The sequence below is a fragment of the Nycticebus coucang genome, chromosome 9 (assembly GCF_027406575.1).
Source record: "Nycticebus coucang isolate mNycCou1 chromosome 9, mNycCou1.pri, whole genome shotgun sequence".
Classification (NCBI taxonomy): Eukaryota; Metazoa; Chordata; class Mammalia; order Primates; family Lorisidae; genus Nycticebus; species Nycticebus coucang.
In genome coordinates, this window is record NC_069788.1 from 134,865,253 (window position 1) to 134,884,592 (window position 19,340).

Here is a 19,340-nt window from a genome sequence, read left to right on the forward strand (position 1 = left end):
CCAACAATAGTCACAGGGAAAAAAAATCAAGGACTTCATTCCCTTTACAATAGTCCCAAAGAAGATGAAATATCTGGGAGTGTATCCAACTAAGGATGTGAAATATCTCTATAAAGAAAACTATGAAACTCTGAGAAAAGAAATAGCTGAAGATGTTAACAAATCGAAAAATGTATCATGCTCATGGATGGGAAGAATCAATGTTGTTAAAATGTCTATACTACCTAAAGCAATCTACAGATTTAACGCAATCTCTATTAAAGCACCTCTGTCATATTTTAAAGACCTGGAAAAATTAGTGCTTTGTTTTATACGGAAACAGAAAAAAAACTCAAATAGCCAAGACATAACTCAGAAATAAAAACAAATTGGGAGGTATCATGCTTCCAGACTTCAAACTATACTATAAATTGATAGTGGTTAAAGCAACATGGTACTGGTACAAAAATAGAGAAGTAGATGTGTACTCAGCCCTACTATGAAACTAAATTATAGCTTTCACATGAAGGCTATAACCCAACTAAAGCACAAGACTATGAGGAAAGGACCAAGGAAGGGGAAGGGAGGGGGGTGATTATGGTGGAGGCAGGGTAATGGGTGGGGCCACACCTACGGTGCATCTCAGAATGGGAACAGGTGAAACTTACTAAAGGTAGAATACAAATGTCTATATACAATAACCATAAAATGCCATGAAGGCTACGTTGAACAGTTAGATGAGAATATTTCAGATTGTATATGAAACCAGCATAGTGTACCCCTTGATTGCACTAATGTACACAGTTATGATTTAACAATAAAAAATAAATAAATAAATAAAAGGGGAAAAGAAAAGAGGTAAACCCAGACATTTATTGTCATTTGATTTTCAATAAGCATATTAAAAATATAAATTTTGGGAAAGATTCCTTATTCAATAAATGGTGCTGGATGAATTGGCTGGAAACTTGTAGAAGACTGAAACTGGATCCACACCTTTCTCCTTTAACAAAATTGACTCTTACTGGTTTAAAGACTCATAATTAAAACATGAAATTATTAATATTCTTACAGAAAGTTCAAGGGAAATGCTTGAAAAACTTGGCCTGGGAGAATACTTCATGAGGAAGACACCCCAGGCAATTGAAGCACCATCAAAAATACATTACTGGGATCTGATCAAATCAAATGCTTCTGCACTGCCAAGAACACACTAAGTAAAGCAAATAGACAGCCTTCAGAATGGGAGAGGGTTGTTTTTTTTTTTTTGTAGAGACAGAGTCTCACTGTACCGCCCTCGGGTAGAGTGCCGTGGCGTCACACGGCTCACAGCAACCTCTAACTCTTGGGCTTACGCGATTCTCTTGCCTCAGCCTCCAGAGCAGCTGGGACTACAGGCGCCCGCCACAACGCCCGGCTATTTTTTGGTTTCAGTTTGGCCGGGGCTGGGTTTGAACCCACCACCCTCGGCATATGGGGCTGGCGCCCTACTCACTGAGCCACAGGCGCCGCCCGGGAGAGGGTTTTTGCAAGTTATACTACTGACAAAGGTCTAAGAACCAGAATCCACAGAGAATCCATTCAAACTTCTTACTAAGCAAAAAACAAGTGATCCCATTTCATTGTGGGCAAGAAACATGAACAGAAGCTTCTCTGAAGAAGACAGATGCATGGCCTACAGATACATGAAAAAAATGCTCATCATCTTTAATCATTAGGGAAATTCAAATCAAAACTACTCTAACATACCACCTAACTCCAGTAAGAGTAGCCCACATCACAAAATCCCAAAACAACAGATGTTGGCGTGGATGTGGAGAAAAGGGAAGACTTCTGCACTGCTGGTGGGAATGCAAACTATTATGTTCCTTTTGGAAGGAAGTTTGGAGAACACTCAGGGATCTAAATGTAGACCTAGCGTTTGATCCTGCAATTCTTCTTCTAGGTGTATATCCAAAGGACCAAAAATCATTTGGCAATAAAGATATTTGCACCAGATTTTTCATTGCAGCTCAATTCATAATTGCCAACTCATAGAAGAAGCCCAGGTGCTCATGGACCCACGAATGGATTAATATATTGTGGTATATGTATACCATGGAGTACTATGCAGCAGTAAAAAAAATGGAGACTTTACCTCTTTTATGTTTACATGGATGGAGCTGGAAAATATTCTTCTTAGTAAAGTATCTCAGGAATGAAAATAAAAGTATACAATATACTCAGTACTACTGTGAAACCAATTTATAATCACTGACACTTGCATATGAAAATTGAAACACAACTTTAGCCTAGGATGAAGGAGGGAAGGGGAGGGAAAGGAGAAGGGAGGCAGTGGGAGGGATAGTAGGGGATAGAAGGAGGACCACACCTATGGAGCACCCATGCAAGTACAAGTTGGATCTATCATGTGTAGACCACAAATGTCCTTATAATATAATTGGGTAAATGAGGTGAAAGCTACGTTGATTAATATGATGTGTAAGCACTCCCAATTTGTATAAGTAATCAACACACTGAAAATGGCATTAATGTGTTTATGATCTATGTACAAAAGACTTAATAAAAAAAGAAAAAAAATCATACATTATGATCAAATAAGATTCATCTTATATTAATTTTTTGAGTGGTGAGAAGTATGGATCCTATTTTATTCTTCTGCATATGGCTATACAAATACAATATTACTGGCACCTTTTATTGAAAGGGAGAGATACCCCAACATATGTTGTTGCCTGCTTTGTCAAAGATCAGGTGGCTATATGTGGATGGTTTTGTATATGGGTATTTTGTCTTGTTTAATCAGCCTGTGTCTCCATTTTTGTGTCAAAACCGTGTTGTCTTGGTTACTTTATACTTGTAGTATAGTTTGAAGGTGGTAATGTGATGCCTCCAAATTTGTAAAAGAAGTCATTTTATCAAAAAATACCCGTACTCAAGTGTTCATTGCAACACAATTCACAATTACAAAGATGGGGAATCAACCAAAATGCGCATCAATTCATGAGTAGATTAATAAAACATGGTTCATGTATTCCATAGAATACTAAGCGTCAAAGAATGACTTAATGTCTTTTGCAACAATCTGGATATAACTAGGGACCATTAGAACTAGGGACGATTATCCTCAGTGAAGTATCTAAAGAATGAAAACATGAATATCACATGTACTTACTACTAAAATGGAATTAAATTGATGGGCACACATGTGAAGTAAACCTCAATAGAAATGAAGAAGGGGGTGACGGGGGAGGGGAAGCAGAAACCTATCTAACAGGTACAGTGAACACTCTCTGGGTGAAAGACATACTTCTATCGATGACTGAAACATTACAAAAGCAATCTACGTCAACAAACTATTTGTACCCCCATAATACTTTTAGATAAATAAGTATATAAAGAAATAAATGAAAGGATAGAAAGTGGCGTCTTTTGTCTTTTTATTTCTCAATTTCTGACAGTCAAATGGGGTGAAAATTCATTCAATACCAACAGGAAAAGGGAATGACAAAGTTAAGGATGGCCCTTTTTGAAATTTTGAAAAATTCTGTTTGACTCACTCAAAGTGATATAAAGCAGATTCTCCAAACAATTTAAATAACAAAGTTATAATTATATCTCACAATTATGTGATAATACTCAAATGTAATGCTAAAATTAAAGTAATAACAAAATATTTTGCTGGCTCTAATCATAACAAAGTAAAGTGATAAAATCAATCAAAACAAAAAAATTCTTTTTAAGGACTAAAGTAGTAACAATTATCCCTTCTATTAAACTTTTCATCAAGGTTAAAAAACAAAGGAAGAAGTGTGAAGCTAATGAGATAGAAGTATCTAAATACCTCTGTGATATTGCAACTGATGACAGTGATGATGATGGATTTACTCAAAAAAGAAAGGCTGGAGAAACCTACAATCAGCAGTTTTCTAGGAAGGAGAATGAAAAGTGGGACAGGTGAGCCTGTAGCAGTGTTTCATAGTAGATAATTATTACTGTACAAGAAAACTAATTTTAATTTGGACTAACATTCACAATTAACAAGTTGTATACTTAACCTAAGGATTTTCAGCCTTTGCCTGCTATTAGAACAATGCAAATTTACAACAATTTACAAACAATGGGAGATCATTGTTTTCAGTCATGCTGATATTTTTGTTTAACAAAAGCAGTGCTGAGAAATGTGTAGAAAATTTATTGTCATGCACTATTTGTTGATAAACTGGTAAATTCACGTTGACAGGTAATTTAGCAATGGGCATCAAATTTCAAATATGTCATTCATTGAATCTAAGAGGTCCAGTTCTGCAGCTAGATCCTACAGGAAAATATGACCCATGTAAACACACAAACATGTTAAGAACATTTGTTATCTATGATATATACATAAAATAAACCAATATGTTTGTATCTAATATATATATAACCTATGTTAAAATACATAGTACTAATTATGTATGTTAAGAACTTTTATATAACTATGTTATCATATATGTGTATCACAGAAGTTTATTATAACATTGTCATAATCAAAAGTTGGATATAGTGTAAATACGTGTCAGTAAGGAAATACTTAAACACCACACCCATAAAGTAATGTTGCATGCAATTATTTTCTAAAATGAGGTGAATCTGTAGTATACTAATGAGGTGAATCTGTAGTATACTAATCTAAAATGAGGTGAATCTGTAGTATACTAATCATTTCCCAATGAAAGTATGCTTAAAGTATTTAGTTTAGTGATACATATAACCAAATTTTGATAGAATTGCTTAAATATCTGCCTGGTTGCAAAAGGCAGCTACATGTTGTTGGAATTCTAGCTTATAACCAAGAAGGTTGGAGGTTATTATATTTTTGGTTTTGTTCTCAATACATGAGTGCTCAACTATTGGAACCTCAAATTAGTCTGAATATCAGCAAATGATTGCACATTGGCACTCGTTTTCCATATATACATTTCAATAAAGTGTAAAAATGATTACATCAGAGGTCGTTTAATCTAATAAAATTAGTCTTGGCCAAATTTTCCTTTAAAAAGCCAGAGAGTAGGTAGGTGGCGCCTGTGGCTCAGTGAGTGGGGCGCCAGCCCCATATGCTGAGGGTGGCGGGTTCAGACCAAGCCCCCGCCAAACTGCAACAGGAAAATCGCCGGGCGTTGTGGTGCGCGCCTGTAGTCCCAGCTACTCGGGAGGCTGAGGCAAGAGAATCGCGTAAGCCCAAGAGTTAGAGGTTGCTGTGAGCCGTGTGACGCCACAGCACTCTACCCGAGGGCGGTACAGTGAGACTCTGTCTCTACAAAAAAAAATAAATAAAAAAAAAAGCCAGAGAGTAAATATGTTTTAGACTTTGTGAGCCATATGGATTTTGTTATAGTCCAAAATCTGTCATAGAAAATGAAGGAACCGGCATGCCTGTGATCCAATAAAACTTTGCTGACAAAAGCAGGCAGTGGGCTGAGCTTGGCTCACGTGTTAATTTACTGACACTTGTGGTAAAACCCAGTACTACTAATGCAGCAAGTCTTCTTTTAAAAGATTATGCATTTCAATATGAACCACATCACATTATTCAACAGATCTCATGTTACATTATTTATACAGTAAGATTGTTTTTGCAATTTTTCCCCTTTTATTTCCATTATGGAATTCAAAATTTTAACATAAATATTTACTTTGTATAGTGAATGAGTATAAAATATCCTAAATTTGGATGATTTTTATCACACAATACATACTTCCCTTGAAATTTCAGTCATTCTTCGGTCTTTATTTATATACATGGACAAAATGATAATCAGGTCTTTTCTTTTCCTGTTTCTTTTTTTTTAATTTCATGTTAATGTGAGGGTATAAACAATTAGATTACATTATTTTCATTAGTTAGGTAGAGTCCCTCTTGTAGTTGTGTCCCGGATTCAAGAGGTGTTCCATGTACCCTTACATTCTGCCTATTAAGTAGGAGCACACCAATCTCCCTCCAACCTTCTTTTGCCCCTTCCCTTGTTCCCCTTCCTCCCAACTTGAACTGAAATGAGATTTTCTCTTATGTGGACATGTATTAGATTGTCTACTGGCTTTGTACTACTATTGAGTATGTTGGATATTTGTGTTTCTATTTTCTGATGCTTTACTGAAGAATGCATTTCACCTCCATCCAGGTTAATATCAAAGATGTAAACTCTCTGTTTTTAAAATGACTGAGAAGTATGGTGTACACATACCACAGTTTCTGGATCCATTTCTGAGTTGATGGGCATTCAGGTTGTTTCAAAATCTTGGCAAATGTAAACTGAGCTGCAGTAAACAATCTAGTGAAAATGTCTTTATTAAAAAATATTTTTTTTTCTTCTGAGTAGTTATATCTCTATTAAAGTGATTCGAGGATCAAATAAAAGTTCCGATTTGAGTTCTCTGAAGATTCTCCATATTTTTATCCAAAAAGTTTGCATTAGTTTGCAGTTCCTGCTAGGGTGTAAAGTGTTCCCCATTACCAACATCAACAACGTTGGGACTTTGTGATGTGGGCTATTCTCACTGGAGTTGGATGATGTCTAGGGCGGTTTTGATTCGCGTTTCTCTATTGATCAGGGAAGATGAGTATTTTTTTCATATGTTTATTAGCCACTCATCGGTTTCCTCAGAGAAGGTTCTGTTCATATCACTTGACCAGTAGTAGATGGAATTTTTTTACTCTATTGATATTGATTTAATTTGAGTTCTCTGTAGATTCTAATTATCAAACCTTTATCAGATTCGTAACATGTGTAAAACCATTCTAAAGGTTGTCTATTTGCTTTACCTGTTGTGTCCTTAGCTGGACAGAAGTTTATTCAGCTTAATTAAGTCCCATTTGTTCATTTTACTTGTTGTTGTGATTGCTACTGAGGTCTTTGTCATAACATCTTTCCCGAGTCCAACATCATCAAGAACTTTTCCCACACTTTCTTCTAAGATTCTTATCATTTCATGTCTTAGATTTAAATCTTTTATCCATCTTAAGTCAATTATTATAAGGGGTGAAAGGTATTGGTCGAGTTTCAGTCTACTACAAGAAATTATGTCTAGAAATTTGGCAATGTGGAGGAAATGGACCAATAGCTGCAATCATGCCATCTTCCTAGATTTAACCAGGAAGAAATAGATCTCCTGAAAAGGCAGATATCAAATGCTGAGAGTGCAGAAACAATAACAAAGCTTCTAACACCAACAACAACAAAAGCCCAGGAACAGATGACTTCACAACAGAATTCTATCACACCTTCAAAGATGAGCTCCTATCTATACTGAAGAACCTATTTCAAAACATTGACAAGGCTGGAGCCTTCCCAAACACATTCTATAAAGCAAATATCACTTTTGTTTTGATTCCAAAACCAGGAAGGGACTTAACAAACAAGGAGAACTTCAGACCAATTTAACTAATGAATATAGATGGAAAAATACTCCATAAAATCTTAGCTAATAGATTACAGCTACTCATTTCAAAAAAAGTATGCATCACAATCAAGTAGATTGCATCCAAGGGATGCAGGTTGTTTTAACATATGTAAATTCATAAATGTAATACATCCTATCCATAAAAACGAAGTCTAAATGATGCTCTCAATAGAGGCAGAAAAAGCATTTGTTAAAATTCAGAATTCTTTACTAACAAGAACATTTAAAATATAGGCATATTTGGTATATTTCTTAAGATGATTGAAGACATATGTCCACAGCTAACATCATGCAGAATGGTGTAAAATTGAATGCTTTTCCAAGAGAATTGGAACCGGACAAGGATGCACACTCTCACCACTATTACTCAACAGAGTTCTAGAAATTCTAGCCAATACAATCAGGCAATAGAAAGAAATAAATGACATCCCAATGGGAGCAGAGGAGGTCCAACTCTCCCTCTTTCCTGCTGATATACTGTTATATTTAGAAAACCTGGAGACTCAACCAAACACTCCTGGAAGTTATCAGGAAATACAGAAATGTCTCAGGGTATAAAATCAATTTCCAAAGATCAGTAGCCTTGTATATGCCAGTAACAACTAAGTTCAGCTTCTCTTGATTGAGAAGCAAATCAAGGACATAATTCCCTTCAGAGTATCTTCAAAGAAAATTAAATATTTAAGAATATACCTAACAAAAGAGGTGAACTATCTTTGCACAAAGGATTATGAAACCCTACGAAAAGAAATTGCAGAAGATACTAACAAATTGCAGAACATACCATGCTCTTTGCTGGGAAGAATCAACATTGCCAAAATGCCTATTCTACACAAAGTAATCTACAAATTTGAGGCAATGGGGATTAAAATACTGACATATTTTGAACAACTGGAAAAAATAGTACTTCATTTTTTATGGAACCAAAAAACAAGCAATATAGCTAAGGCTATTCTTAGTAATAAAAACAAAGTCAGAGGCATCACCCTAATAGACTTTGGGCTATATTACAAATCTGCCATAAACAAAACACCATGGCATTGGCACACAAATAGAGACATAGACATATGGAACCGAATTTAAAACCAAGAGATCAAACCAATCTCCTCTTGCCATCTGATCTTTGATAAAACAAAAAAAAATATACAGTGTGGAAAATAACTAATTTTCAAAAAATGGTGCTGGGAAAACTACATAACCACATGAAAAGACTGAAACTTGCCCCACACATTTCACCCCTTATAAAAATTGGCTCAAGATAGATAAGAGACTTCAATCTAAGACACAAAATGATAAAGATCTTAGAAGAAAATGTAGGGGGAAACTCTTGATGATGTTGAGCTAGGGAAAAATTTTATGACAAAGACTTTAGGGCCCATCATAACAACAACAAAAATTAACAAATGGACTTAATTAAGCTGAAAATCTTCTGCATCACTAAGGACACAACAAGGAAAGCAAGAAGATAATCTTCAGAATGGTAAAAGATATTTGCCAGGGCATGAATCTGACAAAGGACTGATAACTAGAATCTACAGAGAACTCAAGTTAATCGAAAGAAAAAGAGTAAACAATCTCATCTACCTCGGGGCAAGAGATACAAACAGAACCTTCTCTGACAAAGACAGACAAATGGCTAAGAAATATCTGAAAAATGCTCATCTTCCCTGATCATCAGAGAAATGTAAATCATAACTACCCTGAGATACCACCTAACCCCAATGAGAATAGCACACATCACAAAGTCTTAAATCTGCAGATGCTGGTGTGGATATGGAGAGAAGGGAACACTTTTACAGTGCTGGTGGTACTGAAAACCAGTACAACCTTTTTGGAAGGAAGTATGGAGAATCCTCTAAGAACTCAAACTAGCCCTCCCATTTAGTCCTGCATTTCCTTAATGAGGCATCTAGCCACATGGAAAAAAAAATTGTACTAAACATTTGCACTGGACATTTGCAGCTCAATTTACAATTGCCAAACTGTGGAAAAAACCTAAATGCCCATCAACTGAGGAATGGATTAACAAGCTGTAGTTTCTGTATGCCATGAAATACTATTGTGTCATTAAAAAAGATGGAGATTTTACATCTTTTTTACTAACCTGTATGGAGGTGGAACACATTTCTCTTCATAAAGCATCAGAAGAGTGGAGAAGAAAGAATGCAATGTACTCAATTCTAATAAGAAGGCTGTAAGTGGTCTAATAGAAGGTGGGGGGTAGGGAAATGAGGAATGCGGAGAGGGGCGGAGTCAGTATGGTAAGGGGTCACAGTGTATGGCACACCTCTTGGGGGTGGAACACAATTACAAGAGGGAGTTTACCTAACAACTTCAATCAGTGTAACCTAATTCTTTGTACCCTTAATAAATTTCAAACAATAAAAATAAATAAAATAAATACATAAATGAATAAATAGTAAAATTGAAGTTAGAACAAGGTTCTTTTATAGGATTGCTCAATGCTCACCCGTGAAGCCCAAGGATGGCTCAGAGAAGGTGTCCTTAGCTATGGATCATCCCCAGAATCTCTTAATTATGGGTGAAGCTCTTGATCTTGAAACCTATAAAGCAAAGAAAAAGAATGGAGAACCTCATGCACAGATGGTTAATTTGTGAAACTCTGAATACTTGAGTGTCACATCCAGGCTCAGTACTGGAAACTCAGTGCACAACAGGCTGACCTAAAGTCCACCTTATCCAGAGGATAAATTCCAAAGAAGTTTGTCTGCAAAGTCACCAGCCTTGAAGAATGGCTATGTCAAGATGGTTTTTACGACTAAGGAGTTTCTTCCGCGTCCTATGTGGCCTCAGTTGTAGCAGCTGTTGTGCCTACGAAGATGATTCAAACCACTCTGAGCAATATGGTTGTCATAGGTGCAGACTTGATCATTCAGGAAACAAAACAAATACTCAGAATGCCCCCAGAAGAGCTTGTCTTGCTCTGTGGAGTTCAAAGAATTGAGGGATCTGCCACTGAGTGAAGCCAGAAGCCTGTAGCATTTAGTCAAGGCCATGACTACAGGGATCATGGGAAGACCCAAACCTGCCATGCAGTCTGTATTGGCATCGGACCTCTTAAAACAACAGAAGCAGCAAATGTTGTAGATGAGGGAAAGGAAATCAGAAGCTTTTTGGAGACAATTCCTCCAAGGCTGAAATGAAGTCAAGAGCCTGGCTCTGCCATCCTCATCTTAATAGCCCAATGCCCAATCTTCATGGATGGGGACTGATTTCCCCAGGGTGGAAGGCAGCCTGACCAGGTGGATGCCCAAGATTGGGTGTGGCATCTCAAAAGGAAATGACATTCTCTTTTCTGATGAGTCACAACCACCAAAACCAAAACTGAGTGCTTTAGCAGAAACAAAAAAACTTGGCTGCTATCACCAAATTATGAGCAAAGGCCAGCTTCTTACAGAAACACAACAAATTAGCCTCAAAATGATACAAAAGGATTCCCAGTATACCGTGGGAGTGATGAAATGTGTAGAAAAGAACACCATGTTTTCTTCCCAAGCTGAGGATGAACTGGAGCCTGCCATGAAGAAAAGGAGAGAGCAGTTTGCCTGACTGGTATCTGAGTAATTTCAGGAAATTCTAAAAGTAAAGTCAAAGTGCACAGGTGTCCTGAAAGAGGCTGAGGCTGAGCTGCATAAATGCTATTTTGAGGCACTGGTGAAAAAAGAACAAATGGAAGAAAAGATGAGAAACTTCAGAGAAGTGAATTGTCTGGTCGTGACATGCAAGATGGGCACCTACACACATCTCCATGTGCTGGAGACCTGTGTCAGTGAGCAGCACGACCTCCACTGGCTCAATGGCATGAAAAAGTTTTTCAAGTGTCCCTGTGGGGACAGACTCCCACACAAGCACTGCATTAATCATGGCCTCTAAAAAAAAGGGAGGGAATGCTAAAAGAAAACTCTGGTCCAAATATCAGAGGAGAAATTTTGTTACCAAGAGGAGAACACGCCAAATTTCTAAATAGCCTCAAATAACCCTAACGTCATTTGCCTCAATCTTTTTTTCTTCATGTGGCTATGGAAAGGCCAAAGATGGACTCCGGATTGCCTTTGTTTCTGACTGACACCAGCAAAAACCCATGCACAGATGGTTCAGTTGTGTGGGCTTGACACCAAATTTAACATTGATGTTTAAGTGGAAAACCAGAATATTGTCTTCCCTGTTCTCACTATAGTATTGTGGCAACATTACAGCTTTCACAGAAATTTTTGGCCCCAAACTGGCAGGTAAACCGAGAGATGTGTTTCTGTACCTCTTGGTTATACACTCCTTTATCTCAATGAAGTTCTAGTGTTACATGGAGATAAAAATATACATAGTATAATGACATTAACAATAGCAGCATTGTGATTTTATGAGATACTCTAAATTATCAAAGGTATTACCTTTATAGCCTAGACAAGGGAAGATTTTGATTATGTACAATAGAAAAATAAATGATTGACAGTTTATCTCAGATAACACTTTTTTGTATCATAAATTTATAAAGCTTGAAAACCACGTTTCTTTGTACCAATAGTGTCATGGACGTGTATTGTATACTCAATAAGTATTTGTTGAATACACGAATAAACAGTGGAATAGATAATTTAGTGCTGATGAGGAATTTTCTTTAGAAAAATAAGTTTTGAACTTGTTGAAAGTAGGTTTCTCTAATTGCCTAGATACAACGATATGAAGGCTTTTAGTTTTTAAAAAATATGTGAGATTTAGAAAATTTTCTTTATAATTATGGCCATAAAAAGAATGATTATATTGATTTATCTACTATCCTATCATTTAAGAGCAGTTGACAATAAATTTGATTTTCACAACAGGCTATGAAGCTCATGTGTTGGAGCCAGAATTCTGGGGTTTGAATGTGTGGTCTCTACTGACCATCTGTATGTGCTTGGGCAAATTACTTGGTGTTCTGAGCCTAGTCTCCTCCTTTATAAAACGATACAGGATGATAACATCTGTAAAAGGGTAGCTACATCACAGAGCTCTGTAAGGATTCACATTAATTAAATACATATACAGTGCTTTAAATACTACATAGTAATTACATAGTAAGTTGTGAAAGTACAGATGAAAAACATTATTATTATTATTCTTTTTTTAAGACAGAGTCTCACTTTGTAACACTTGGTAGAATGCTATGGTGTCACAGCTCACAGCAACCTCCAACTATTAGGCTTACGCGATTCTCTTGGTCAACTTCCCAAGTAGCTGGGACTACAGGCCCCGACCACAATGCCTGGCTATTTTTAGTGACAGTGTCTCACTCTCGCTCAGGCTAGTCTTGTACTCATGAGTTCAGGCAGTTCACTGCCTCTGCTTCCCAGAGTGCTGGGATTACAGGTGTGAGCCACAGCTTCTGGCCTTGAATTTAACATTATTAACATTATTACAAACATTTAACATTATTAAAAAAAGAATTTCCCTCATATAAGTATGTTAGAAAGATAATGCAAATAAAAATAAGTATTAGTGCCTGTAAATTACCATATTTATTAAAAAGGAGAGTGACAAACACCTGGTATATTTCTATCAAATAATGCAAGAAGTATGATTGTCCTTTCTCTTTTCAGAAGGCTTGATCTAAATGTAATTCTTTGTTAGGATGTTATGTAGTATGTTTTCTTTGTCTCTTAATGTTACTGTTTATACTTCAATCCCTCTTGTAGAAAATGATTGATTTTACATTATGTATTAAAAACCCTAAAAACTCTATAAGTAGGAGAAATAAATGACAAATGCAGATATTTTATTAAACAGCAATTGTTTTAGATATTTTGCATTTTGAATATTTCCTATTTGCTAAAAGGAATTATTTGTGTTTTTAGGCCTACAAAGAGAACATCTAAGAACAAGAACAAGGTATTATTAAAAAATCATTAAATATGTCATTATTTGAAAATATAAAGTTAAAGTAAAAATAGAGTCGTTTGCTATAAAGACATTTCCTTTAAAAACTGATTAAGGAACCATAGCCATAGGTAAAAGTGTCATCCTTTTAGCACACATCAGTACTTTACAAAATATCTGTGGTTTTACTCATATAAAAAATGAATAATTTTTTTCATTCCTGAGATACTTTACGAAGAAGAGTATTTTCCAGCTCCATCCATGTAAACATAAAAGAAGTAAAGTGGTACAAATAATCAACACATTGAATCCCAAAATGGCATAAATGTGTTTATGATCTATGTACAAATAACTTATTAAAAAAGCAAGAAAAGAAAAGAAAATGGATAACTATCACTTCTGTACATTTAGACTATGCTGAAAACATTTGGGGGACATTTTGAAGCACTGTTCTTTATTTTATAGGTGAAAAAACAAATACACACTATGGATGACCATGATGACTTAACCTGTTCATCTGAGGGAGACTCAGAGGATTATGAGTTGCCTTCTGTTAATTATAAGAATTTGACATTTCTTGCTAAACAACATGGAAAGCACTATAAAGGTAGGACCAGTGCATGAGTGTAAGACCTTTTTATGTGTCCTACAGTAGCATATGCATTGCTTAGCACTGCACCATAGAGCACACATGTATTATGGTAACATTAATCTCAGAAATGGCTTTATGTTCATGTAGAATGAGAACTACATTATGTTATGAACTCAGTCAAAGAGTTCTGAGAATCCCACTGTACTTCTCTCAGCGTAAATGGCACCCACGTGTGTTGCTGACCCTACTTCTCTCTTACACTTTCCCAAGATCAGGTTGCCATTATCTCCCACTCGGAATGCTAGGGTAACCTTAGAACTGCTTTCCTCACAACCCCATCTCCTGAGGCCATGCTCTACTCTGCAACCATTATATATATATATCATCAATCCTCTGTGAGTTGACCACTCAAGGGACAATAACGAACTGGTCAACACATGGAGATGGCCAACATAAGGAACTAGGCCTACTGTACAGATACGTATGTGTGGTGGATGTGTGGTCAACTTGAGGTGGTCAATGCAGGGAGGTGGTCAACTATGGAGGGCCTACTGTACTTTTAAAAATGAGGATCCCATCGTGTTAAAAATCCTTGTTGAAAATACATCTACCACTTCTCCTTATTATAAGATTAGAGATCTCAACTCTAGCATTATCTTGCTAGAGTTGTGCCTGGCTGTTCTTTCTTTGTGTGTTTCAGCCACTGTCTTAGGTGTTTGTTCCTGCTTTCAATGGCTTCAGAGAGGCGTAATTAGTATATGAAGAAATGTGCAATATCATAAGTTTTGAAATATACAAGTGAACCCATGGCCATAATAAGAGAGTTAACATATTCATCACCCACAGCACTCTCCTCCTGGCGTTTTACATTCCCTTATTTTAGAACCTGCTAAATTACTTTCCATAGTATTCATAGTATTTGTACCATTTTCCATTCCTGACAGCAGTCCATGACAGTTCCATTCTCTCTGCATCTTCACACTCAGTATATCATTGTTTTTAATTTTAGACATTCTGATGTGCATGCATTGTGCATACTATTTTGGTTTCAATACACAGCATCCTAATGACTCATAATGTTGAGCATCCTCCCATGCCCATGTGCATATTTGCCATCTGTTCATCTTCAATGAGCTGTCTTTGCAAATTTCTTGCCATTTAAAAAATTAGACTGTTCTTCTCTTTGTTGAGTTTTAAGAGTTCTTTATATATTCTGGATACAGTTTCTTTACTAGCTTTGTTTTTTGTAAGGAATCTTTCCTGGTTTGCATTCCAAGGAATGTTTCCAAACGTTCCAAAAAATGTTTCCCAGTGTTCATTTTTTTTTTTTTTTTGTAGAGACAGAGTTTCACTTTATGGCCCTCGGTAGAGTGCCGTGGCGTCACACAGCTCACAGCAACCTCCAACTCCTGGACCTAGGCGATTCTCCTGCCTCAGCCTCCCAAGTAGCTGGGACTACAGGCGCCCGCCACAACGCCCGGCTTTTTTTTGTTGCAGTTTGGCCGGGGCAGGTTTTGAACCCGCCACCCTGGTATATGGGGCCGGCACCCTGCTCACTGAGCCACAGGGGCCACACCCCAGTGTTCATTTTTTAATAGTATTCCAATGAATTCTGGTTTATCTGTTTGTTTAATAATGGCTTTTGTTTTGTCCTATTTAAGAATGGTCTACCTAGTGCAAGGTCACAAATAACTTCTCCTATACATCTAAAAGTTTTACAGTTTTTGTTGTTACATTTAAGCTTATAATCCTTCTTGAATTCCTCTTTGTTCATGGTTTGAGGTATGGATTTCAGTTCAATTTGGGGATGTGGAACTCCAGTTTGTTCATATGCCAAAAAAGCCATTGTTGCTCTGGTGCATTGACGTTGCACCTTTGTTGAAAACAAGTTGTCTGTACACATGCTGGTCTGTTTCTGGATGTTCTGTTGTGTTCCCCTAATCTATAGGTGCTCCTCAAATATACAGCTATGTCCTGATAAAACCATCATAATTAAAAATCCATTTAATGCCCCCAATAAGTCCATCAAAAAGTTGAAAAATTCTAAGTCAAACCATCTTAAGTTTGGCTGCCATTATACAAGTTGAGCATCCCTATTCCAAAACTCTGAAATATGAAAGGCTACTAAATCTGAATTTTTTTTAATTTTTTTATTTATTCCTTTTTTTGAGACAGAGTCTCACTATGTTGTGCTCAGTAGAGTGCCATAGCGTTACAACTCACAGCAACCTCAAACTCTTGTGCTTAAGCAATTCTCAGGTACCTCAGCCTCCCAAGTAGCTGGGACTCCAAGCACCTGCCACAATGCCTGGCTATTATTGTTGCTGTTGTCACTGTTATTTACTTGGCCTGGGCCAGGTTAGAACCTGCCACCCTCGGTGTAGTGGCTAGCGCCATAACCACTGTGCTATTGGCACCAAGCTGTACATGTGAAACTTTTGGAGTGTCAACATAATACCACAAGTGGAAAATTCCATACCTGACCTCATGTACACAAACATTGTTCATGCACAAAATTATTCAAAAGCCTGTAGAAAATTATTCTCAAACTATTGCAAGATGTATATAAAACCTAGGTGTAATTTCGTGTTTAGATTTAGGTTTCATCCCCAAGATGATCTTATTTTATGTATACGTATGTTTCAAGATCTGAAACACTTTTGCTCTCAAGCGTTTTGGATAAGGGACACTCAAGCTGTGTCTGTTTCATGTTGTTCTAGTTAATAAGGGTTCATACAATTCCTAAAAGCACCCCTTCAATTTGGTTATATTTTTCAGGGTTATTTTGGTGCATAAATGTTAGAATAGCTTGTCAATTAAAAACAAGTTACTGGGTGGCGCTTGTGGCTCAGTGGGCAGGGCGCCAGCCCCATATACCGATGGTGGCGTGTTCAAAGGATGGTTGCAGCCTGGCCCCGGCCAAACTGCAAATAAAAAATAGCCAGTAGTTGTGGCAGGTGCCTGTAGTCTCAGGTACTCAGGAGGCTGAAATAAGAGACTGACCTAAGGCCTGGAGTTGAAGGTTGCTGTGAGCTGTTGCCCTACCAAGGGTAACAATGTGAGACTCTGTCTCTACAAAAATGAACAAACAAACAAAAAGAAGCAAACAAACAAACAAAAAACAACTTACTGGCCTACTAGGAATTAGGTTGTGCTTATGATGCTTCTATAGGTTAATTTGGAGATAATTGACTTCTTAACAATAATGAATTATTTCATTCCTGAATAAAGTGCATTACTTTATTTGTGAAGGTCATATTTAATTTTCTCAGCTAACATTTTGTGCTATGGTGTATATACATCCTCCCTATTTTATTGCATTTATCTGTATTTTATGTTGTTATAAATGACATTTTAAACATTTTTGCTTTTATATTTTAATGCTAATTGTATTTGGACATACAGGTGATTTCTATATGTTGATTTTGTATCATCAACTTACTCAACTCATTTATGACTTGTAGTACCTTCTTTGATAGATTCATTGAGATTTTCTAAATGGACTGTATGTTGTCAAAGCTTTGCTTTCTCAAACTACTTTCTTCATGGATGTGGAGAAAAGGGAACACTTCTGCACTGCTGGTGGGAATGCAAGCTAATACATTCTTTTTGGAAAGAAGTTTGGAGAACACAGGGAACCAAAAGTAGACTTGCTATATGATCCTCCAATTCCTCTCCTATATCCAGATGACCAAAAATCATTATACAACAAAGATATTTGCAGAATGTTTATTGCAACCAATGCATAATTGCCCAATCATGGATGAAGCCCAACCGCCCATGAATGGATTAATGAACTGTGGTATATGTATACCATGGAATGTTATGCAGCCTTAAAAAAACATGGAGACATTAGCTCTTTTATGTTTACATGGATGGAGCTGGAACATATTCTTCTTAGTAAAGTATCTCAAGAATGCAAGAAAAAGTATCCAATGTACTCAGTACTTTTGAGAAACCAATATGCAATCACCCCCACTTTCATATGAAAGATAAAACACAACTATCGCCCAGAATGAAGGAGGAAAGAGGAGAGTGAGGGGAGGGGAGGGGTCAGGTAATTTGGGGGTGCAGGTAATTTCAAGGGTACATGTCAAATCTATTAAGAGTAGAGTATAAATACGTCTTAACACAATAAGTAAGTAAGTGAGGTGAAGGCTATAGTAAACAGTTTGATGTAAGCATTCCAAATTATATATAAAATCAGCACATTGTACCCCAGAAATGCATTAATGTAAACAGTTATGATTTAATAAAAAATTATTGAGAAATAAAAAAAGATTGTAAATATTTTAAACCTGTTGTAAAGCAAACTCTGATGTAGCTCATCAATTCTGTCATTATTGTATAACAGTAGTCATAGAGCAGTCAATACAGACATTAATGAACATCTGCGTTATCATAAAACAAAGCTAGCTCACAGGTTGGAGTTCACTCACCCTAGCATGTGATCATGGTTGTAAATAAAGATCACGTTTTACTTCTTCCTTCCAATTAGGATGCCTTTGATTCCTGTTTCTGGCTCACTGTACTGGCCAGAATGTTCAGTGCAATGCTGAATGACAGCACTGAAAGCAGCATTCCTGTGTTGTTCCTGGTCTTAGAGAGAAAGCATTCAGTTCTCCCCATGACATCTGTTAGCTGAAAGTTTATCACAGGTGCTCCTTGTCATGCTGAAGAAGTTCCTTTATATTCTTAGTTTGCTGAGAGTGTTTTTAAATTAAGAATGAGTATTAAATTTTTTCTCATGCCTCCGTCTACTGAGATGGTCCTATAATTCACTTTTGATTTGTAATATGGTGAATAACAGGGATTTTTGAATGTTAAATTAACCCTGTGTTCCTAGGATAAACCTCATTTGTTTATAAGGTATTATCCTTTTAATATATCTTTGAATTTTATTTGTTAACATTTAGTTTAGATTTTTTTAAAGATTTCATTTCTTTTAGAGCCATCTTATTTTATTTATTATTTCAGATTAATATGAGGGTAGATGCCTAGTAATGGGATTGTGGGATATCTGGAAGGTCTGATTTGAGTTCTTTGAGGATTCTCCATACTTCTTTCCAAAGAGGCTGCATTAGTTTTCACTCCCACCAAAAGTGTAAAAGCATTGATAATGAACTCCATTCTGAAAGACAGTCAACATAAACAGAGTTATGAGACACTTATACACCAAGGTTGTGAAACCTTAATGAGGGGCTTGTACAGTACTACCAACATAAGCACACGGTTGTGAGTTTGTAAACTTAATTGTCAGGCTTCATATGTCATTCTGTGACTTTCTTTTATTTGCTCAGTATTTGTGAGATCAATCCATATTGACACAAGTATATTTGGTTTAATTTATTTTGCTTTTTATAATATTCCATCACATAAATGCAACATCAAACTCTTTGAAAGCTGTTATGATACTCCTAATGGCTTTTGTATTACGTAGACATATCCACAGATA

At 36.5% G+C, this 19,340-nt stretch overlaps 1 protein-coding gene across 1 annotated transcript in view; it reads left to right on the forward strand.

The window, feature by feature from the left end:
• LOC128594814 (ankyrin repeat domain-containing protein 26-like) overlaps window positions 1-19,340 on the forward strand; it is a 119,150-nt gene that overhangs the window by 94,103 nt on the left and 5,707 nt on the right. Inside the window, exons 10-12 of the mRNA XM_053603665.1 lie at window positions 3,770-3,936; window positions 13,272-13,305; window positions 13,759-13,900. Coding sequence (XP_053459640.1) covers window positions 3,770-3,936; window positions 13,272-13,305; window positions 13,759-13,900 — 343 coding nt within the window. The remainder of the gene's footprint in view (window positions 1-3,769; window positions 3,937-13,271; window positions 13,306-13,758; window positions 13,901-19,340) is intronic.